The 23,802-nt window shown below is 41.4% G+C and overlaps 3 protein-coding genes across 3 annotated transcripts in view; 1 reads left to right on the top strand and 2 right to left on the bottom strand.

Annotated features, from left to right (window-relative positions):
* The window catches only part of jph2 (junctophilin 2), a 38,347-nt gene extending 36,306 nt beyond the window's left edge, over positions 1-2,041 (top strand). The window contains exons 7-8 of the mRNA XM_079580856.1: positions 148-243; positions 1,922-2,041. Coding sequence (XP_079436982.1) covers positions 148-228 — 81 coding nt within the window. The 3' untranslated portion in view covers positions 229-243; positions 1,922-2,041. The remainder of the gene's footprint in view (positions 1-147; positions 244-1,921) is intronic.
* Positions 2,042-11,852: 9,811 nt separating this feature from the next.
* Positions 11,853-15,549, bottom strand: LOC306981456 (tubulin alpha chain-like). The gene is made up of 4 exons (XM_079581065.1): positions 15,410-15,549; positions 14,598-14,820; positions 12,984-13,132; positions 11,853-12,912 (listed from the first exon to the last, which is right to left on the bottom strand). The coding sequence occupies exons 1-4, from the start codon at positions 15,410-15,412 to the stop codon at positions 11,932-11,934; spliced, it is 1,356 nt and encodes a 451-aa protein (XP_079437191.1). The 5' UTR covers positions 15,413-15,549; the 3' UTR covers positions 11,853-11,931.
* Positions 15,550-18,905: 3,356 nt separating this feature from the next.
* On the bottom strand, positions 18,906-21,408 carry LOC306981293 (tubulin alpha-1A chain). Its single transcript, XM_079580862.1, has 4 exons — positions 21,251-21,408; positions 20,363-20,585; positions 20,137-20,285; positions 18,906-20,065 (listed from the first exon to the last, which is right to left on the bottom strand). Exons 1-4 carry the CDS (start codon positions 21,251-21,253, stop codon positions 19,085-19,087), a joined length of 1,356 nt encoding a protein of 451 aa, XP_079436988.1. The 5' UTR covers positions 21,254-21,408; the 3' UTR covers positions 18,906-19,084.
* Positions 21,409-23,802: the final 2,394 nt, after the last annotated feature.

Below are 23,802 nucleotides of genomic sequence, written 5' to 3'. Positions count from 1 at the left end.
GAACGAATGAGTTCCTAAAGAGTAATTCAAATGTCAAAATAGATTCAATTCCGCCTCTGTGACAAAAGTCTGTCGGCGCCTCGGCTTCCGGAAACTCACGACTTCAATGAAACTTTGTAAACTTTGATTGTGTGCTGTGTTTCCCAGGGCCCGAACACCATCCTGATCTGCATGGTGATCCTCCTCAACATCGGTTTAGCCATTCTCTTTGTGCAAATCCTGTCTTGAGATTCTTCGCTTCAGGTAAGACGTGGGGAAAAAAAAAAGTGGGATAAATTAAACTAACATTTGTCTCTAAATTGTATGCTTGTTTTTAATGATATGAGAAAAAGCAGTTATACTTATGGGCCAGCAGAGGGCGCACTTTCCCCTTTAATGCAACAAGGACTTGAGCATAGAGTCTTTAGATCGTAAAACATGAGTACAGTGTTGGGGCAAAGGCAAGTATTTAGTAAAAGTATTTAAACTTCTCTGTAGTCTCTGTATTCTTCAGGAATCATCGCTCTTTCCTTTGAGGATATTTACTTAGCTTTACTTTCCTAAAATCAAAGGATTACCTCAAAGTACATTTCAGCTTCATCCAGCAAAGCTCATGCATTTGCAAATAGACATTGTTGTGTTTTTAAAAGTTCACAAAAGGCCGTTTCAAGAAATGTAGCCTTTGTGTTGTTAATCACACACACATGTATACATTATATATTGTGTGTCAGTGAGAAAGTATTTAGAACACAAGGCTCAGATTGGAGAAACTGAAGATGTTACAAAATACATTTAAAGTGGACATGTCCTGCAAATGGGGCTTGACTTTTTTGTCACTTTTCCGTCACATTTTTGTCACTTTTTTGTTACTTTTTTGTCACTTTTTTGTTACTTTTTTGTCACTTTTTTGTCACTTTTTTGTCGCTTTTTTGTCACTTTTTTGGCACTTTTTTGTCACTTTTTCGTCACTTTTTTGTCACTTTTTCGTCACTTTTTTGTCACTTTTTGTCACTTTTTCGTCACTTTTTCGTCACATTTCCGTCACTTTTTTGTCACTTTTTTGCCCCTTTTCGTCACTTTTTCGTCACATTTCCGTCACTTTTTTGTCATTTTTTTGTCATTTTTTTGTCACTGTTTTGTCACTTTTTTGTCACTTTTTCGTCACTTTTTTGTCACTTTTTCGTCACTTTTTTGTCACTTTTTTGTCGCTTTTTTGTCACTTTTTTGTCACCTTTTTGTTACATTTTCATCACTTTTTTGTCACATTTTCATCACATTTTTGTCACTTTTTTTTCACATTTTTTCTCACTTTTTTGCCCCTTTTCGTCACTTTTTCGTCACATTTTCGTCACTTTTTTGTCATTTTTTTGTCATTTTTTTGTCACTGTTTTGTCACTTTTTTGTCACATTTTTTGTCACTTTTTTGCCCCTTTTCGTTACTTTTTCTTCACATTTTTGTCAATTTTTCGTCACATTTTTCGTCACTTTTTTGTCACATTTTTTGTCACTTTTTCATCACTTTTTATCACTTTTTTGTCACTTTTTTGTCACTTTTTCATCACATTATTGCCATTTTATTATAATTATTTATTCAGTTAATAGACAGTACACAGCTTTAAGTCCTTAAATAGCCGGGAGAATCCGGGGTATGGAAAGAAGACATCGCCAAAAATAGATAAACGGGGAACCACACATTAACAAAACAATCCACCACTGATCTTTTTCCTCTTTCCTCCCCCTTCTTTTCTTCTGCTTTTTCTTCTTTTCCTCCTACTTTTCCTTCACATTACTCAAATACAGATTATCATTAGACATTCTTGTTAGCGAATACTATAAAATAAATGGGTTTATTCCAAGAGAATTTGAAATGAGGAACAATCTTATCACCCTGCCTTATCCACTCAAATATAACTCAGTGTCTTCCTATGCCCTATTGCCGCAGGTTGAAGATGGAAAACGTCTCGCCTCCTCATCCAGGACCAGATCTGAGAAATGTGAAGCCGCCGCTGTGCCGCCTCCGTGACCGCGTGGCTTTCGAGGGCTTTTGTTGTTGTGACTTTGCCGCTCCGTTGCCTTTTTTGTTCCCCCACTCCGGAGCCGAGAGACGAGAAAAGGGGGGGAAAATTGTTTTAAAAAAAAGGAAAGACCGATATACCGGGACGATTCAGGAGGGACACGGTTGAGAAGTTGAGACTAAAGGATCGGAGAGCACGTCGACGGTGGATGGTGCGCAAACGTTGTTGCAAAATCGAGACAAAGAAAAAAAGGACGGAGCTGATGTCACATTTACTGACTGAATGTCGTCGCCACACAATGCCTTAACCAGAGCTAGCGCCGCACGAGTGGAGTTTATCATCGTTCTGTCCCCATTGTTTTCCATTATCCTGAACACGCGTTAGTTTTCAACCCAGCGGCAGCGACTTGTTCTGTGTATTTATAATTTTAACATTATCTCTGGGAATAATAAGCGATATAGGTGATGCTCGTGCGATTTTCGTTTCAATAAGATGCAAAATAAAGACGATAATACAAACTGCATGACCATTAAGGGGAGACACTACAGGCAAAACGATTTTTTTTTCAGTTTTCAGGTTTTGGGCCAAATTGGTCTCTGAACATATAAGCTTTCACCCGGAAACAAAAAAAATGCCTAATCTTCACAAAAACATGTTTAAATATTGCGCTGATTCAATGTTCCCCCATAGACTTATATGGGAGAATGCAATTTCAAGGGCCTTTTTCTCAAAACGCATTTTTCTGTCATTGTGGCGACACTATGTCCACGTCAGTCGGACCTAAAGACTTCAAATTTTACAGCCTTGGACTGAACAATGTTTGGAAGATTTTTTCAGAGGGATTTTTTATTATTTAATCCCTAAGCCCCATTTATTGAGTTTTGAATGTCAAAAAATGAGGCGAAAATTATTTTTTTAATACATTTTTCCACTAAAAAAACGCTTATTTTAAAACTACACAAGAAATCCAAAATCCCCTCTGAGAAAGTCTTGGTAACTCATTCATCAATAAAATGAAACCATAAGTTTGAATGTAGCTCTATCCATTATTCAGATTTCGTCGCCGAAAAGATGAGAAATTTGGGGCATTTTAGGCATAAAATACCTTGTTCTTATATGAAAAGATAAAATGACAGAAAACTTGCAATGTATTTTTTCCCTCACATTTATGCCAGTGATCGACAGCAACAGTTTCAAATTGATATCTGTAAATTTAAATGTTTTCCCTATTCACCTGCAGTGTCTCGCCTTAAAAACGTTGCCATAAAAAAAGGTCACACTTTACCATTAAAAACATGTAGAATGGGTTCCTCTTTGGGGCCAGGACTGGAAATGAGATTCCTAATGTGAGAAAAAATGAGGCATAAACGAGGATGAAGTGCTAGGCTAGTGCATGTCTATGGTAACTAGTAGCCTGCATTAAAAACAGCCTGACCCAAACACAGAGCACCTGAGGCAAATCACTTATAACACCAGACTAACCATAAAAATGTCTGTAATTTTTTGAAATATGACCATTTTGCATTTAAAACCACTTATATTTGATCAGCTTCCTGGTTGTCGGCGGAGTGATCTGCTAGCTTACCGGATCTACAGTAGCTTGTTTACCCGCAGCCGCCGTTACTACACGTGGAATTCACAAAGGAGCTTTCTACAAATCAGACATGGCAACGTTTGGAGGACTGTATGATGATTTTGAAGAGGTTTTTAATGCAGGCTACTAGTTACCATAGACATGCACTAGCCTAGCATTAGCCTAGCATCGCTAAACTCTTCAAATATAAGGACTGCGTGAATAAAAAACAAAAATCTCCAGAAATCAACAACACTGGGTAACTAGGAAATGAGGCCCTATGTCAAAAATCCTGAAACATCCCATCAGTTTTGTAGGTCTTAGCTTTCAAATTACATGTATGATGATTTTGAAGAGGTTTTTAATGCTGGCTACTAGTTACCATAGACATGCACTAGCCTAGCATTAGCCTAGCATCGCTGAACTCTTCAAATATAAGGACTGCATGAATAAAAAATAAAAATCTCCAGAAATCAACAACACTGGATAACTAGGAAATGAGCCCCAGTGTAAAAAATCTTGAAATATCCCTTAAACACATCAGTTTTGTAGGTCTTAGCTTTCAAATTACACTGGCCTACAGGCTCCAGACCAGAAGCTTTTAGATTTAGGTCATAGGACACAGGTTAAATAAAAGTCAAATAAATAAAAGGTTTGATTGTTTCACCTTAAGCTTTAATTATATTTACATTTTTGCTTAAATCTGTACCTTTTCTTGTGTTCTGCCTTTTTATTCATTCAATTTTTCACAATAAATATATCCAAACTGGTTACAAATCTTTAGGAAAACGCTAAATTCGAGTAGCTGCTGCCTGTAGAAACCCTGCTCTTCATGTTTTAGAGGAAAACCTTGAATTAATGATGTTTTTTTTAGGGAGTAGACGTCTGGATTGAGAGACTGTTACTGTAGTAAATAGCTCCGTGTATTTTTCTTATGGTCGGCTGCTTCGAACCTGCATTTGAGACTGTTGTGGACTTCACTGTGAACCTTGTCATTGTTTGTTTTTGCATTTGTAACTATGATCATTCTGAAACACTGGCCACACGACAGAAAAACTAAGTAAAGTAGGTGTTAATGCTATTTATAATAAGTGCTTTAGTCGTGTGTTATTGCTCTCATCAGTGCCCTCCGCCGAAACTCTCTGACCACGTGTTAGTTTCAATATTTTACATCCGTGATCAACAACAACTGTATTGCATCCTCGTAGTTTATTAAGTGAAGTGTAGTATTTCTGTATAATGCATATGATAATAGTGTTAATGCTGCTTATATACTTGTTGTTCTTATTCATTGCCTTGTCGGTAACACTTTATTTATACCCTTGATACATTGTGCCTATATACATTTAGTGCAATGTAATGGGCTTTGCTACAATGTGTAATAACTTGTACCTATGGGTTAGATAGACAATGGAATAATATGTATTTGTAGTTTATAGGTACATGATGTAATAAGGCATAACTCTAACCCTAACCTTAAAGGGACTATAAAGAGTTTTAAAATGTTAAAATGATGTTTTTTCCTCCCCCTACATGTTCCAGCCATGTCCTAATGCAGCGGTTCTCAACCTTTTGGAGCCACGACCCCCATTATAACAGTTAAAGGGGTTCGTGACCTCCCCACCCTGGTCGCACCATGAGAAATGGGCACATTAGACAACATAACTCTTAAAAAACAAAGAAAAAAATGGCTGAAGTAAAATTCATCAAATTACGTACAAATAATGGCACTCACGTTCTACAATAAAATATTAGATTATATGGTAATAAATGTATGTATGTTTTATCTACATGATCTACCCTTGGGGGTCCCGACCACCAGGTTGAGAAACACTGTCCTAATGTGTAGAATGAGCTCAGACCTGTTCACCACAGTGTTAATTTCGTCGACTAAAATATTTAGTCTTAATTTTAGTCAAAGTGTTATTTTTGACGAGTAAAATTGGACTAAAACTAAATTAAAACTTTCTCATGAGACTAAAACTGTGACTAAAATGTCCAGATATTTTAGTCTGACTAAAATAAGACTAAATAAAAATGAAAAGGAGAGACTAAAATCATCCAAACTTCTATTGAGCGTCTGAAAGAGCCTCAGATCATGTAAATTCTCTGCCAAAGGATCAGCTCTGAGCTTTGTTCATGTGGAGCAGCTCCATGAAGCAGAGGAACAAGATTAAATATGATTATAATGAATATTATAAATATAAGTCGACTAAATTAGTCTTCATTTTAGTCGACTAAATTGACATGCAATTTTAGTCGACTAAAACTAGACTAAAATTGAAAAGTTTTTTTTGACTAAATCTTGACAAAAATTAAATTACATTTTAGTCAAAAGACTGAGACTAAAACTAAAATAAAATATGTTGTCAAAATTAACACTGGTTCACCACAACTGCTTCTAAAATCCTGCACTGTCACTCAGAAACGTGTTCATGCACGAGCTTAATATAGAAGCTGCAGTTACACGTAAGACCTGAGGTGGCAGCAGTGAGCATAAAATGACTAACTTGCATATAGTCTTTTTAAGCCCTAACCCTAAGGGTCTCGTGTCCTATTACATTATGTACTTACAAAGTACTAATACAAGTTATTCCATTGTGTACGTACTACATAGGTACAAGTTATTACAGATTGTTACAAAGCACATTATATTGCACTAAATTGTACAGAAAAATTCAGTCATTTTCAGATTCTAAGTTGCAAAAATGTTCGAAATCAGTTGAAAAATGTTCGACGCCTCACGAAAGTGTTATTAAAGGTGCATTATGGAACTTTTTAAGTGATTTTCTTTTCTTGTTTTTCCACTATTTGACCACTTTTAAAGGCGCACTATGTAACTTTTTATGTGAGAAAAAAAAAAGACTTGACATTTGTGTGTATTTGACCTTTTAATGACTCAGTGGCGTTGTGGGTGCAGCATGGCTTTCCCTCACAGTGGCCTTTACGGCGCTCCAGAATGGCTTGTTTTAAGGTTTCTGTCCCGTTTCTGTTACAAACCCCTAAAAATAACTGATCCTGGAGCGCCGTAAAGGCCACTGTGAAGTAAAACCACGCTGCACCCATAACGCCACTGAGTCACTAAAAGCTGAAATACATGCAGATATTGAGATTTTTTTTATTTTTCGTCTAAAAAGTTGCATAGTGCACCTTTAATATTTTGCACGGCACCTTTACTTCCCATCAGAGTGGCCGCTGTGGTGCTTCAGGATCAATTGTTTTTGGGGTTTCTGCTCACCATCGTCATGCCAACCACTTAAACAACCATTATGATTTCATTTTTCTTCGCGTAGAAAGTTGCATAATGCGCCTTTAAAGTGTTTGCTGGTGTTTGTGACTGCTGCCGGTGGAAGCGGGGGGCACGGAGGGGGGAGAGTCTGCTTTACGTACGTGGTCTGAACTTGTGTATATTCTCGAACGGCTGTTTTGCGAAGTTTTTTTTTTTTTTTTTTCTCTCTCCTGTGAGATTTGACGGTTTCTGTACGTTTTTTTGACGCTGGAGTGTCACTTCAGGGCCCGTCCGGCAGAGATCCTTCATGCCATGGCGTAATTTATCTCGAATATCCGCAAAAAAAAACACACAACATAACACAATTTCCGCATTTTTTTTTTGTTTCAGGGGATGTTTACCTTTTGATTGTGGGAAAAAACAGAACGATTCTTAGCTGCATGTCTTACACAGAGCACACTGTCCTTTTTCTGTTTTTGATTCATATAAGTCAACTTCACTCTGCCTTAATGATTTACTTTGTGCCGTCGGAATCGGTCGACTTGTGAAACACGCTGATTTTGAACAAAAATAAAAATATTTTGATCTACAATGTTGGATTATGGATTTTCATAGATACTTTGAGGACAATATTTCAGCAAAGGGATCGTCCAGTGCTTATGTGGCCCGATGTAAAGAAATGTAAATGTTCATTGATACGCCGGTGTAGCAGACATGTGAGGCAAGGTGGGTGAAGTGTCTTGCCAGCAGGGGGCGCTTTATTAGGTGCTTCATGTTGAGGTAGGGGAGACCGGGTGTGGCTGTAGCACTTTTTGCTTCAGCTCCTGCAACTCACTGAATATTTGAGCTCGAGTTCTCAAACTTTCATACAAAGTACCCACATGTGTTTACTACAAATGGCACAAATTCAAACCTCTGAAGAAAATCATAGACCTCGTGAGGTGATGTCAAATACATGGTGGTCCTTTGTTACAACCTACCCACTACCTGGGCAGCTTGTAACACTGTTGATGTAAGTTCCATCCATCCATCTTCTTCCACTTGTCCGTTTCCGGGTCTTGGGGGCAGCTGTTGGATCTGCCCATATCACACTGCACCAGCCCCTCACGATTAACTGGGCCTGGTGGTCTCTCATAAGGGGCTTCTTTCTTTCTTTCTTTCTTTCTTTCTTTCTTTCTTTCTTTCTTTCTTTCTTTCTTTCTTTCTTTCTTTCTTTCTTTCTTTCTTTCTTTCTTTCTTCCTTCCCTTCTTTCTTTCTTTCTTTCTTTCTCTCTTTCCTTCTTTCCTTCTTTCCTTCTTTCCTTCTTTCCTTCCTTCTTTCTTTCTTTCTTTCTCTCTTTCCTTCTTTCCTTCTTTCCTTCTTTCCTTCTTTCTTTCTTTCTTTCTTTCTTCCTTCCCTTCTTTCTTTCTTCTTTCCTTCTTTCCTTCCTTCCTTCTTTCTTTCCTTCTTTCCTTCTTTCTTTCTTTCTTTCTTTCTTTCTTTCTTTCTTTCTTTCTTCCTTCCCTTCTTTCTTTCTTTCTTTCTTTCTTTCTTTCTTTCTTTCTTTCTTTCCTTCCTTCCTTCCTTCCTTCCTTCCTTCCTTCCCTTCTTTCTTTCTTCTTTCCTTCTTTCTTTCTTTCTTTCTTTCTTTCTTTCTTTCTTTCTTTCTTTCTTTCTTTCTTTCTTTCTTTCTTTCTTTCTTTCCTTCCTTCCTTCCTTCCTTCCTTCCTTCCTTCCTTCCTTCCTTCCCTTCTTTCTTTCTTCTTTCCTTCTTTCCTTCTTTCCTTCTTTCTTTCTTTCTTTCTTCCCTTCTTTCTTTCTTCTTTCTTTCTTTCTTTCTTTCTTTCTTTCCTTCTTTCCTTCCTTCTTTCTTTCTTTCTTTCTTTCTTTCTTCCTTTCTTCCTTTCTTCCTTTCTTCCTTTCTTCCTTCCTTCCTTCCTTCCTTCATGTTCAAACAGTAAATGAACTGAACCTTTGCAACTGATCCGACCTGCCCGTCTTTCTGACCTCATCAGATGCTTTTTTTTTTAAACATTTGCAGGCACAAATCTGTCCGTCTTTCTTTTCCACTGTCCGGGCATTCTGTAAAAGTATCAAAATCAAGTAAGTTGTATATATGGGATGATTGTGTTAAAACCATCCCCACCCCCGTCAGCCATTGTTCAGCTCTATAAGCATGAGTGGTTTGAGATTATCGGGGAAATGTGCATCACACTTTGCCTGAGAAACTACAATTTAATGTAATGTAAGCCATGTGGTTTTAAGTGCAATAGTATCAGCACTAAACTAAATATAGTCTTACTTTCTTACCTCAAAATCATTTTTTTCTCTATAGAATCTGCATGAACCTGTTTATGCAGGTTCATGCAGATTCTATAGAGAAAAGTAGGTAAACAGGAAGTGGGTAAACACTGAGGAAGTGGGTAAACACTGATATGATCATGTGACTCCTGTCTTATCCCTGATTGGTGGGATTGGTGGTGTGCAGTAAAGTGTTGCATAGACTCACCTCGGCGTTTCCTTTTCACTTCAGCCGTGTTAATTTCGTCGACTAAAATATTTACTTATAATTTTAGTCAAAGTGATATTTTTGACGACTATAATTGGACTAAAACTAAATTAAAACTTTCTCATGAGACTAAAACTTTGACTAAAATGTCCAGATATTTTATTCGACTAAAATAAGACTAAATAAAAATGAAAAGGAGAGACTAAAATCATCCAAACTTGTATTGAGCGTCTGAAAGAGCCTAAGATCATTTTAAATTCTCTGCCAAAGGATCAGCTCTGAGCTTTGTTCATGTGGAGCAGCTCCATGAAGCAGAGGAACAACATTAAATATGATGAATATTATAGATCAGGGGTGTCCAAACTTTTTTCACGGGGGGCCGCATGTTGAAGAGTACACCGGGTGAAGGGCCATAGGTCGGTGATCAGTGCCGCAAAAGCTTTGAATGGCAGAGGTTTTAAAGCAGTACTAAGTAACTCTTCCCCCTAGAGGCCATAAGCGCAACTGCAGGTGTAGTAGCAAGTTACGATTTTTTAACTTATTAATTGTCTTGGAGAGTAAATACTACACTGACAGGAAAGGCGAAGGGAGAGAGGGTTACTGTGCATCCAATTATACAATGGAAATATTTTTTTTCACTCAAACTTGGCTGTAAATACTGTTTAAAGTGACGCTTGCCCGCAGTTAGCTTTGCCCGTTAGCATGTTAGCTTCTTCTTCGTGATTTCATTAGTGTGTATTGCTTTCTCCGGTCTGGTGGCAGTCAAGCTGCAAACATGGTTTTCTGGCCAGAGACACCAGGGGGCGATGAAAGACCCTCCAATCATCCCATAAACACTTGTATTACCCCCACAGGGACTACGGGAAGGATTTATTAAGGTAAACACGTTACTTAGTACTGCTTTAATTGTGCCCTATACCTTTATTTATGCTTAATATCTTCATATTCAGCTCAGTCTCACAATTAGTTAGAATCGTGTAGAATTATTACATTTCAAGTAAAAAGGACTATCTCTTATGTGAACCGATCCAGCAAGAAGGCCGAGGGCACTTTAGACACCCCTGTTATAGATGCAAAGTCGACTAAATTCTTCTTAAATTTAGTCGACTAAAACTAGACTAAAATTGAAAAGATTTTTTTTGACTAAATCTCGACTAAAATGACATTACATTTTAGTCAAAAGACTAAAACTAAATGAAAACATGTCAAAAATAACACTGCACTTCAGCGCCACTAGAGCGCGCTCCTTCACCGGTACAGTTCCTGCAAGTCACAGTTGCATCAGATTATCCAGCAGAAGTAAACCTACAGGAACCATTCACATTCCGTTTACTTTTGTTGCTCAGTTTAGGAATAATTTGGAATTTTTAACACCTGAATGGATAAAGCTGGGGAAAACACAATCCCAAAAATGCACAAAAAAAATGTATGTTTTAGAATTAAGGATAGAGGATAAATCTTTTGAGGGGCCACTGTAAAATGGTTAGTGCTCGATCGTCTGCTCCGGAGGGACGGTCTGCTGTGAAAACATGAGATATCATGACACAAATTAACCTCTTACCACCCGCCAAAACCAAATGCATTCTCTCCTCTATGCCATTGTCGTCAGTTTTTATTTCCCTTATGTGTTTTTGTCACTTTTTTATTACTTTTTTGCTGGATTTTTGTCTTTTTTTGAAGGATTTTTGTCATTTTTTCTGCTGGATTTTTGTCTTTTTTTTGAAGGATTTTTGTCATTTTTTCTGCTGGATTTTTGTCACTTTTCTGCTGGATTTTTGTCTTTTTTTGATGGATTTTTGTAATTTTTTCTGCTGGATTTTTGTCACTTTTCTGCAGGATTTTTGTTTTTTTCTGCTGGATTTTTGACACTTTTCTGCTGGATTTTTGTCACTTTTCTGCTGGATTTTTGTCTTTTTCTGCTGGATTTTTGTCTTTTTCTGCTGGATTTTTGTCACTTTTCTTTCTGCTGGATTTGTGTCTTTTTTTTCTGCTGGATTTGTGTCTTTTTTTTCTGCTGGATTTTTGACACTTTTTTGCTGGATTTGTCTTTTTTTCTGCTGGATTTTTTACACTTTTTTGATGGATTTTTGTCTTATTTTGATGGATTTTTGTAATTTTTGTCGCTTTTAGCTTTTTTTTGTTGCGTTTACATCCTCATTTTCTTCTCTTTTTTTGCCTCTGTTTTGAAGAAGCTTTTAGATTTGGAGAGTTTGGAGAAAACATGTTCAGGTAGGAGTTAAAGTTAGGGCCAGGGAAATGGTTAACTTTAGGGTTAGGATTAGGATTATTTGTATTTTTAGACAAACCAACTCATAGATCTATACGAAATCACAGCAGACCGCCCCCCCCCCCCCCCCCCCCAACTTGGGCATCTGCTATCACTGTCTATGTAATTTGAAAGCAAATGAATAAATGTTTCAGGCTAGTGTTCTTCCATTTCTGTGACAGTGACTCTGCAAGTTGTGAAATGCGCCTAAGCTTGTCCGTGTAAACAAGTTAAAACCATATTGTTCAAAACAACAATCACTTTTTGGTAAACTCAAGGAAAAATTGCGACAAACTCATGATTAGGTGCATCTTCTTTATTGCGAAAATACTTGCTTTTACGCATTAATATTTTGTGACAACAATGCTTTGTTTCAGGATTTAATACTCCTCTCCCTCTTCCTCGCCGTCTCCGTCGGCGGAGTCGACGCCCACCTCCTCGTAGTCCTTCTCCAGAGCGGCCATGTCCTCGCGGGCCTCGGAGAACTCCCCCTCCTCCATGCCCTCTCCCACGTACCAGTGCACGAAGGCCCTCTTGGCGTACATCAGGTCGAACTTGTGGTCCAGCCGGGCCCAGGCCTCTGCGATGGCGGTGGTGTTGCTCAGCATGCACACGGCCCTCTGCACCTTGGCCAGGTCTCCTCCGGGGACCACGGTGGGCGGCTGGTAGTTGATGCCCACCTTGAACCCAGTGGGACACCAGTCCACGAACTGGATGGAGCGCTTGGTCTTGATGGTGGCGATGGCGGCGTTGACGTCTTTGGGGACGACGTCTCCGCGGTACAGGAGACAACAGGCCATGTATTTGCCGTGACGGGGGTCGCACTTCACCATCTGGTTGGCGGGTTCGAAGCAGGCGTTGGTGATTTCAGACACGGTCAGCTGCTCGTGGTAGGCCTTCTCTGCGGAGATGACTGGGGCGTAGGTGGCCAGAGGGAAGTGGATACGAGGGTAGGGCACCAAGTTGGTCTGGAACTCCGTCAGATCTACGTTGAGGGCTCCGTCGAAGCGCAGAGACGCCGTGATGGAGGACACGATCTGACTGATGAGCCTGTTCAGGTTGGTGTAAGTGGGACGCTCGATGTCGAGGTTCCTGCGGCAGATGTCGTAGATGGCCTCATTGTCCACCATGAAGGCGCAGTCGGAGTGCTCCAGGGTGGTGTGGGTGGTCAGGATGGCGTTGTAGGGCTCCACCACAGCAGTGGACACCTGGGGGGCGGGGTAGATGGAGAACTCCAGCTTAGACTTCTTGCCGTAGTCGACGGAGAGACGCTCCATCAGCAGAGAGGTGAAGCCAGAGCCGGTGCCTCCTCCAAAGCTGTGGAACACCAGGAAGCCCTGCAGCCCGGTGCACTGGTCGGCCTGTGGACCACACACAGTTTAGAGGAGAACATCACAATGAGCTGAAACACACAGTTAGATCGTTCTCCCACCAGTTTGCGGATCCTGTCCAGCACCAGGTCGATGATCTCTTTGCCGATGGTGTAGTGACCGCGAGCGTAGTTATTGGCAGCATCCTCCTTCCCAGTGATCAGCTGCTCTGGGTGGAACAGCTGCCTGTATGTGCCAGTGCGCACCTCATCTGTGGAGACATTTACTCAAATTACTTTTTAACCCACAATACAAACTTGTTAACTTGTACATGCAGGCCAGTTTGTGGCGCTTTACTGCAATTCCCCTACAGCAGGAGTCCGAAACCTCTCACTCAGCAAGCTACTTTAACACAACAAAATCATTTGAGAGCTGCTCAAGCTTCAAAGACACTTAAGTAAAATGCAAATTTGGGGAGTTCACCCGGGAGAAAGATATTTCACATATAGTTTTGTGCATATACTTTACTATAATGTGTTCAGCACAGGGGCGGACTGGCCATTTGTCCATTCTGGAAGAGCACAGAAGGGCCACCGGGCTGGGCCTCTCACTTTACTGCACCCTTACCCCCGGGCAACTCATTTTTGTAACTTTGTAAAAAAAAAATGTCACTTTTTGTCAATTTTTCGTGACATTTTTGTCAATTTTCGTCAATCTTTTTAATCAGATTTTTGTCACATATTTGTCATTTTATGGTCATTTTTTTGTCCAATTTTTGTAATTTTTTTGTCAAATTTTTAAAATCACATTTTCGTCAATTTTTATGTCTTTTTTTCGTCAATTTCTTGTGACATTTTTGCCACTTTTTTGCAAATGTTTTGTCACTTTTTGTCACACTTTAGTCATTTTGTGTCAAATTTTTTATCACATTTTCGTAAATTTTTCATGACATTTTTGTCAATTTTCGTCAATCTTTTTAATCAGATTTTTGTCACATATTTGTCATTTTATGGTCATTTTTCGGTCACATTTTCGTAAATTTTTATGTCCTTTTTTCGTCAATTTCTTGTGACATTTTTGCCACTTTCTTGCAAATGTTGTGTCACTTTTTGTCACATTTTTGTCATTTTGTGTCAAATTTTGGTCAATTTTCGTCAATCTTTTTAATCAGATTTTTGTCACATATTTGTCATATTACGGTCATTTTTTGGTCAAATTTTAGTAATTTTTTTGTCCATTTTTTTTATCACATTTGTCATTTTTGGTCACATTTTCGTCAATTTTTATGTCTTTTTCCCCGTCAATTTCTTGTGACATTTTTGCCACTTTTTTGCAAATATTTTGTCATTTTGTCATCATTTTTATGTAATTTTTTGTCAAATCTTTATCACATTTTTGTCACATTTCAATCATTGTTTTCGTCTGTTTTGTTGCTATTTTCCAGAAGCTTTTGGACTGAGGTAAAGCCAGACTGGAGAAAATGCTCTCGGTTAAGGCTGGTGGTAAGAGGTTAACATATGCATCTGCGGAAGTGTCACATTTACGCTAATTTGGGCCCGGCTGACCAGAGTCCAGGGCTAGTTTTCAGGCCCCTGGTTCCGCACGTTCAGAACAAAAAGAAAACGCATCTCAAAGCGACTCATCAAGTCCGTGTTGAAATGTAGTGTTTGGCGAGCGACCGGTTGCCCTACGGGGGATCAATAACGTCATTGATTCACATGAAAAACAGTTATTACCGATGACCGTGGGCTCCAGATCCACAAACACCGCCCTGGGCACGTGTTTCCCGGCCCCCGTCTCGCTGAAGAAGGTGTTGTAAGAGTCGTCTCCTCCTCCCAGGGTCTTGTCGCTGGGCATCTGTCCATCGGGCTGGATCCCGTGCTCCAGGCAGTACAGCTCCCAGCAGGCGTTACCGATCTGCACACCGGCCTGGCCCACGTGGACTGAAATGCACTCACGCTGTAAAGAAAGGAGGAAGAAAAAGCCTTTTATCAGCTTAGCATAAACACAGTATTCATTGTCGGTTCAGCCCGGAGTGGAGAAGGGGCCCATTGTGATGCGTCACAGATGAGGACTTCATGACTCGTCACTTGACTCACGCCTCACGGTGATTTGCGCGCCTAAAAAAAAGCGGAACTGAGACAAAAGGTGTTTTTTTTTACAGCCGACAAGAATAGCCCTAAAACACCGCGGCCTCACGTATTAAAAATAATAATAATAACCGACATGAATTGAGTTTTTTGGCAAATTTGAAACATTTGGCGACTTTTTTTCTGAAGAGGAAATGCCTCATATGCCAAACCTCTGTCACACAGGGGGATTATCTCAGTTAAAACATGGTCAAATAAGTAAAAGAGTGGCGAAAGTGTGGATTAAAACGCACGAACACTAAACTGAACGTGCATATCTAGCTAGTTGAAGCAAGTCGAGCCGGTGTTCCGCATCAATTTTCCGCTGGGCATGTGATGACGCCGAACAAAAGAACTGCACAACTTCGGACTCGGGCACGAAATCCGACCCCGAAAGTGAAAAGTAACGAAGTGCTCACCATGTTTGCTGATGTTGGAGGTTCGCGGGGTTGAGAAGACGAGAAGAGGGAGCGGCAAAGCGAAGATAAACTCTTACAGATAGGCCTTTATGCGTCCCGTGTAAGTAGTCTCTGGTGTTTTTTCCGCGAGGTGGGGCCATTTATATGCTTCCCCTCGAGCCGGAGGAAAGTACCGGCGGTTCGGGATTGGCTGCTCTGATCACGTGACCGCCTTTCCCGCCTCGCTATTGGGCGACGGCGTAACAGTCGCAGCTGAAATGAGAGACAGAGGGTTGAGCAGGACAATGACGCATAACGGCGTTTTTGTGCGTGAAATGCGACCGTTTTCTCGCGGGATTTCACCGTAAACATCATGACTTAGCACCGTGTTATGGGATAAAGCGGCGTTTATTCTGTGTAGCTTTGATTTCCACGGAGGTCAAGCTAGTTTTTTGGCCATTCGGTGAAGTCCCATCACGATTTGACGCAACAACTGTGTGCTGTGCCCGGCTAGCTAAGAATAACTTAGCCCGTGTCGTCCCCGTTCTTTCATATCAGCCTTTTCATCCGTGCCTCGTCGGTTCACATTTTCAGTTAGCAAGCGACATTACGTACAACCGCTTCTGTACGGACTTCCGGTTTTCAAATTAACGTCCGTGGGGAGCAATTCACCTTCTTCCGGAAGCCCGCCCCTTTTCTCCTATCTGTTAACATGGGACTGCGGAAGTCCACATAAAATCAGTCACTACACGAAAACAAAGCCGTTTCTCAACCGCGCAGATAAAATCATAAAACATACCGTTTTGCACAATTATTTTGACCGATTTGTCAAATATCCAAATGTTGCTCCTTTCTACAGCTTAAAGGAACAGGCCACCGTTTTTACATACTGAGATATGTTCTTACCTTAGCTTTGACGAGTTCTTTAGGACCTGTCTGGTCTTCCCCCGTGCCTTCAGTCACGTAAACACAGCACAGACGGCGTTAGCATTTAGCCTCTCCCTCTCTCCTCTATAGCTCCAAAACAGGTCAAGATAGAAGCTACCAAGCTCTTCCACGTTTTCCCTATTTAAATATGGTTACGTGAAGTGTTCCACTACAAAGTATAATTACACAAAATTAAACAATGTGGATTTTCTAAGCGGATAAAAGGGGGGACTATATCGTAAGGCGTAATAATACCAGGAGTAGTTCGAAATCCGCGCAGTAATCTTCACTTTACTGTGCGGATGCCAAATTACTCCTGGTATTATTACGCCTTACGATATAGTCCCCCTTTTATCCGCTTAGAAAATCCACATTGTTTAATTTTGTGTAATTATACTTTGTAGTGTAACACTTCACGTAACCATATTTAAATAGGGAAAACGTGGAAGAGCTTGGTAGCTTCTATCTTGACCTGTTTTGGAGCTATAGAGGAGAGAGGGAGAGGCTAAATGCTAACGCCGTCTGCGCTGTGTTTACGTGACTGAAGGCACGGGTGAAGATCAGACAGGTCCTAAAGAACTCGTCAAAGCTAAGGTAAGAACATATCTCAGTATGTAAAAACGGTGGCCTATTCCTTTAATCTAAGGTTTCCATTTTCTTATATAAAGTTTAAATGAACAGATTTGTTGCATTCAAGACGTTAACACAACCTTAATTCTGCATGTAAAAGCACAATATTGAGTTCTAACTTCCCAAAATATGAGATTTTATGACCCATTTCTACATGTACGTTTGATTTTGGGACAAAAACAGCAAGGGAAGCACTTCAATGATTATCTTTATGTAAGTTTAACTTTGAAATTCTCATGTCGGTCCCTCCATGTCCCACCGTATCGCACACTTGTCCCACTTTCACTACGATTTGAGGTGGTCACTGGTCACCCGAGAAGCAACAGTGTCATGATCAGTGGGTCTCAAACTGTGATTTGTGTAAACTGGTGATCGTGGGGCCTTAAAAGTCATTAAATGAATTGTGCCCAAAGGCCTTAAAGGGACCATACCGAGTTTAAAATTGTCAAAAATATGTATTTTGCACTGTCACTCAGAAAGGTGTTAATTCGGGTCCGAAGCGCCGTCATGCACGAGCTTAATATAGAAAGTGCAGTTACGCGTGAGACCAGAGGTGGCAGTAGTGAGTATAAAATGGCTAACTTGCATCTAGCCCCTTTAAATGTAAATTAGACAGCATTAAATTGGATTAAAAACTGGTATTCAATCTTAAAAGATGCTATAACTATGATATTGCTCAATCATTTTTACTGTTTAAGTTATTTGAAAATACCAACATGATCTTAAAGGTCTTAAACTTACTCAGTTGCAGTTTTGGCTGGTATTGACCGTGTTTTTTCTCAAAAGATGCCTGTTTTATCTCGTTCTTATCTGCTTGATGAACTGTTTGCAAATCTTAAGAGATATGTGCTGATTCATTCTGTGTTTGATGCTTTAAAACGCATTAGAATTGACTCGCTTCTGCCTGTATCACCGCTGTCAGGGCCGGGGTCATCTCCAGTTTTAGACTTTGTTCATTTTAATCAGGGAAACATTCATAAGTGCTGTAAAAATGCATTTAAGTTGGGCATTTTTTCTGATCTAGACATGGTTTACACCCTTTTAGACTCCGCCCTCAAAGTGTCAGGAATGGAGGTCATCACTTTAAATGCCAGGGGTGGTGATCATCTATGTTTAAGGCAAAGAGAAACATATTGGATCTATGTCCTTAGTGCAACAAAATACTCCGGCCTGAATGAAGATCTGGACCCGTCTTGTTTTTTATAATGTTTTTCACCATGTTGTTTCTGATGTTTTGTCCTCTCAGCTGTCAAGACAAAATGTCTACCTCTTGTGTCCAGCCTGTGTCCTAACATCCTGGCTGCACCCCTGCAGTCTGACACTACAAACTGGTGTTTTCTTTGTCTCTACACACACCCTGACGAAGGCACAAGCCGACACGCGCTGGTGTTTCTAGACCTTAAATAAAATATCTTCTGTTTTTGCAAATGATGAGTGCCTGGACCTAATCTTTTTCTCATTGCCTTATTGCCGGGTTGCAGGTTCTAGAAAGGGATGATGTCATTGGACCCAATGGGGGGCAGGAGCCAGTTTTTCCTATTAACAGCATTACACTTTCACAAGTCGTAGCTAAAAAGAAAATATATGAATTTAGAACGCTGTGATGTCACCTGCAACCCAGCAATTGAGCACCGTCTGTTTGCCGGATACCAGCAGATCCCTGTTTCAATTGCTCTTATGGTTTACACCCATTTGTCCAATTTATGACTATTTTAGACCCATTTGCTCTCGGTTTAGCCCTGATTTCATCTCAATCAAGGCCTGGTGGCACTATTTTATGAGTTTATTCCTAGTGTGAGATGTTTAAGAACAATATTCCTAGATTTAAACTTATACTTATGAGGAAGGAGTCTGAGTTTCGACAAAAAAGGAGAACATAGATTTCTGTATTTTGTGTATTCTCAGTGTGTAGCCAAAGCACTGTAAACGTATGCACGTAATACCAAAAAGGACACTTAAGTTGTGTTGTAGGAACTTTATTTAGAATAGCGCCAAAGTGACAAACAGTTTAGATATGTGAGTTAGTCAATTCTGGACGTTGGTGATTGTTACATCCCTCCAACCTCCACAATAATAACTTACATTTTCTTGGAATGTATAAAGAATGCACTTCTGTTGTCGAGCACTTTCACGTTTCCTTTAATACTCCTCTCCCTCGTCTTCTCCCTCTCCGTCGGCGGAGTCGACGCCCACCTCCTCGTAGTCCTTCTCCAGAGCGGCCATGTCCTCGCGGGCCTCGGAGAACTCCCCCTCCTCCATGCCCTCTCCCACGTACCAGTGCACGAAGGCCCTCTTGGCGTACATCAGGTCGAACTTGTGGTCCAGCCGGGCCCAGGCCTCCGCGATGGCGGTGGTGTTGCTCAGCATGCACACGGCCCTCTGCACCTTGGCCAGGTCTCCTCCGGGGACCACGGTGGGCGGCTGGTAGTTGATGCCCACCTTGAACCCAGTGGGACACCAGTCCACAAACTGGATGGTGCGCTTGGTCTTGATGGTGGCGATGGCGGCGTTGACGTCTTTGGGCACGACGTCTCCGCGGTACAGGAGACAACAGGCCATGTATTTGCCGTGACGGGGGTCGCACTTGACCATCTGGTTGGCGGGTTCGAAGCAGGCGTTTGTGATCTCGGCCACGGACAGCTGCTCGTGGTAGGCCTTCTCTGCGGAGATGACTGGGGCGTAGGTGGCCAGAGGGAAGTGGATACGAGGGTAGGGCACCAAGTTGGTCTGGAACTCCGTCAGATCCACGTTGAGGGCTCCGTCGAAGCGCAGAGACGCCGTGATGGAGGACACGATTTGGCCGATGAGCCTGTTCAGGTTGGTGTAAGTGGGACGCTCGATGTCGAGGTTCCTGCGGCAGATGTCGTAGATGGCCTCATTGTCCACCATGAAGGCGCAGTCGGAGTGCTCCAGGGTGGTGTGGGTGGTCAGGATGGCGTTGTAGGGCTCCACCACAGCAGTGGACACCTGGGGGGCGGGGTAGATGGAGAACTCCAGCTTAGACTTCTTGCCGTAGTCGACGGAGAGACGCTCCATCAGCAGAGAGGTGAAGCCAGAGCCGGTGCCTCCTCCAAAGCTGTGGAACACCAGGAAGCCCTGCAGCCCGGTGCACTGGTCGGCCTGTGGACCACACACAGTTTAGAGGAGAACATCACAATGAGCTGAAACACACAGTTAGACCGTTCTCCCACCAGTTTGCGGATCCTGTCCAGCACCAGGTCGATGATCTCTTTGCCGATGGTGTAGTGACCGCGAGCGTAGTTATTGGCAGCATCCTCCTTCCCAGTGATCAGCTGCTCTGGGTGGAACAGCTGCCTGTATGTGCCACTGCGCACCTCATCTGTGGAGACAGGTTATTTTACTACAGGACTCTTCAATTAGGATTTTTGTTGATGAAGTATTTTACTCTCGACTCACCGATGACAGTGGGCTCCAGATCCACAAACACCGCCCTGGGCACGTGTTTCCCGGCCCCAGTTTCACTGAAGAAGGTGTTGAAAGAGTCGTCTCCTCCTCCGATGGTTTTGTCGCTGGGCATCTGTCCATCGGGCTGGATCCCGTGCTCCAGGCAGTACAGCTCCCAGCAGGCGTTGCCTATCTGCACACCGGCCTGGCCCACGTGGATGGAGATACACTCACGCTGTGGACAAAACAAGTTTACTCATTGGTGGTACAATATCTCAGAGAATGATATTGGGCACAGTTCACATAATTATAGCATAAGGTAGAATTTCACACATCACCAACTGTTACAGATCAGACGCAGATCTCATTTCCTGTTGCCTTTAAGAAACTACTAGGTCGTCTAAATGGTGTCGTTTACTATAATCATGAATTATTAATGTCACGCACTGCCTGACGCAGCAGCTGGGCTGGTGTTGGATTACACTCCTGCAGGAGACGCGCCCAAAGGCCGCATCATAAAATTACACAAACGCGATGCTGAGGAAGCATCACCATCAGCATCGTTCAGACAAGGCGTAGCCTCACCCCTTTAATCTCCCTGTCCATCAAACTGCGCTCTCCGGGGCGCCACAGCGCAGAGCGCGCCAGTCGTCTGGTGCTTTTACGCACAAAACTGCGACTAGATAAATGAAAATGATTGTAGCTCATGATGGATGCAACAGATCTACACCCAGACACACACACTCTGCAAAATGATGCTACAGACATGAGAGCACAAAGGCTTTAAGTTTTCTATAAACGCTAAGCCGCTCTTCAATCCCTAAATCACGGTGCGTAAAGGAAAAGGCACATTCTGAGCTGCCCTTTGCTCTAACACACAAACAAACAAAGGTCTCTTACCATTCTGAGTCTTTTGATGAAGCTACAAAGTTACAGAAGATCCTGGCGCCTAAGTCTTACAATTCGACTGTTATGGGGTCGATGTAAGGCATAATGGCGCACGAGGATGGACGGGGGTTTATAAGCGCGTGTTGTCCCGGTGCCGGTGGATGCGCCGCCGCCATTGGACGGATCCGCGTCTGTCTCGTGGTTTCAAACTGACCTCGGCCTCTGATTGGACAGACCGCAGTCTCCTCCAGCAGAGCCCGCCCCCCTTTATCCACCACCACCGCCTCCTCCTCCTCCTCCCCGGCATCCTCCCGTCAGTCAGTGCGCCCTGCTGCAGCATGGCGCCTCGCGAAAGAGGAAAACGCTGCGTAATTCTCAGCGTCGTCACAATGGTAAGAAACACCACGCAGGCACAGTCCACAAAAACAGCGCCCAAGAACGTTTTCACATCCAAGCAGCTCACAAACACTCAAAAAAAACAGTGCGTAATGTGCACAGGTGGCCAAGGCGAAACAGCAGGAGATTACAACTGCCATACGGACAACAATGAGGCGGCCACTTTGCTCTGTTTTTATTGCAGTTATTCCTCAGAAAGCTTACACAACATCACTTCATCTGCAAAAGGAGCCATGGCGTGGTTGCCAAAAACTCCAGACACATCCAGAGCATCAATGAAACAGCCTGATCACAAAAGCAGCGGAGAGTAGGTGTGTCAGATCACGCAGACTTCATTGTCCCTGAACTACAGCGGTTTTATCTGTATTTTACCCACATTTCAAAGCAGTTGGGGTTAAGCTTGTAAAGAGCAGCCATGACAGGAGGAGATAGGACCAGCCTTCTGTGGCATGATGTACATATTCCCCATTTATTGTGTAGTACATGCACAACAGCAGACACAAGTGACATCACCCCATTCTTGAGTTGACCCCTTCTTCTTCAGGGCTGTCGGTCTGTGACATAAAGACTCGAAATGTAGCACAATGTTCGCCTCTACGTGTAATAAAATCACATTTTGTAGTAATTTATTGTATAATGCAATGAAATGTGTGATAATTATAATGTGTGAAGCATTTAACCTCTTAATCGAGTGCATTTTGTCCAGTTCGGAGCTTACATTTGAAAGCTAAGACCCCAAAAAACTGATGTTAACAGATCTTTGTCGTGACTTTTTTGATGTTCTTTTTCATCTCAATTTGGCCACTTTTTTGTTGAGTGTTAGTCACATTTTTGTTGCTTATTTGTGGCATTTTTGTGGCATTTTTGTTGCTTTTTTGTGGCATTTTTGTGACTTTTTTTGTTGCTTTATTGTGGCATTTTTGTGACTTTTTTGTTGCTTTATTGTGGCATTTTTGTTGCTTTTTTGTGGCATTTTTGTTGCTTTTTTGTGGCATTTTTGTGGCTTTTTTGTGGCTTTTTTGTGGCTTTTTTGTGGCATTTTTGTGACTTTTTTTGTTGCTTTATTGTGGCATTTTTGTTGCTTTTTTGTGGCATTTTTGTTGCTTTTTTGTGGCATTTTTGTGGCTTTTTTGTGGCTTTTTTGTGACTTTTTTGTGGCATTTTTGTGACTTTTTGTTGCTTTATTGTGGCATTTTTCTCGCCTTTTTGTAGCTTTTTTTGTGGCATTTCTGTGGCATTTGTCTTGCATTTTTGTAGCATTTTTGTGACTTTTTTGTTGCTTTTTTGTGACATTTTTGTGACTTTTTTGTTGCTTTATTGTGGCATTTTTCTTGCATTTTTGTAGCTTTTTTGTGGCATTTTTGTGACTTTTTTGTTGCTTTTTTGTGACATTTTTGTTGCTTCTTTGTTGCTTTATTGTCCCATTTTTCTGGCATTTTTGTAGCTTTTTTTGGCATTTTTGTGACTTTTTTTGTTGCTTTTTTGTGGTATTTTTAGTGGCATTTTTGTGACTTTTTTGTTGCTTTTTTGTGGTATTTTTCTGGCATTTTTGTAGCTTTTTTTGTGGCATTTTTGTGGCATTTCTGTGGCATTTGTCTTGCATTTTTGTAGCTTTTTTGTGGCATTTTTGTGACTTTTTTGTTGCTTCTTTGTGACATTTTTGTTGCTTTTTTGTGGCTTTTTTTTTTGCTTTTTGGCCACTTTTTGTCGCTTTTTTGTTGCGTGTTGTTCATCCTCGTGTTCGTCTTTGATTTGATGCTGAAAAGATGTCTGCACCAGATTTAGCACCAGGCGAATCCTAACAAGGCACATTAACATACACAATAAACACATGACAAAAAACAATTCACAAATACAAGTGCAAAACACAAATGAGCAACATCGTACAGATTTAGCAGCGTTATTTAAAGTGCGGAAATACATCAGGTTTTTATAATGTAATAATGTCCACAGTGTAGCTTTCATCCGAGTGCTCCGGTTTCCTCTTCCACTAATGCATTGGCAACAGGCCAGGATGAAAGAGCCGACGCCCAATGCTTCAGTCCGCGTGGCGTGTTTACATGCATGTGTCCCGACCAAATAAACACAACTAAGCTAAAAGCAACGTGCCCAAACCGTTTGTACCTCACCTTAAAGGGATATTTCAGGATTTTTGACATAGGGCCTCA

Source organism: Gobius niger (assembly GCF_951799975.1).
Source record: "Gobius niger genome assembly, chromosome: 22".
Taxonomy (NCBI): domain Eukaryota; kingdom Metazoa; phylum Chordata; class Actinopteri; order Gobiiformes; family Gobiidae; genus Gobius; species Gobius niger.
Note: the sequence above shows the minus strand (reverse complement) of the source record. Positions and strands in the feature narration are given on the sequence as shown.

Bases quoted from the DNA above. Each gene is read 5' to 3' on its own strand.
- LOC306981456 (XM_079581065.1), bottom strand. The intron at 13,133-14,597 runs GTAATAACTGTT...ATGTCTCCACAG, and splicing joins TCTGGAGCCCACGGTCATCG to ATGAGGTGCGCACTGGCACA. The intron at 12,913-12,983 runs GTGGGAGAACGA...TGTGGTCCACAG, and splicing joins TGGACAGGATCCGCAAACTG to GCCGACCAGTGCACCGGGCT.
- LOC306981293 (XM_079580862.1), bottom strand. The intron at 20,286-20,362 runs GTGAGTCGAGAG...CTGTCTCCACAG, and splicing joins TCTGGAGCCCACTGTCATCG to ATGAGGTGCGCAGTGGCACA. The intron at 20,066-20,136 runs GTGGGAGAACGG...TGTGGTCCACAG, and splicing joins TGGACAGGATCCGCAAACTG to GCCGACCAGTGCACCGGGCT.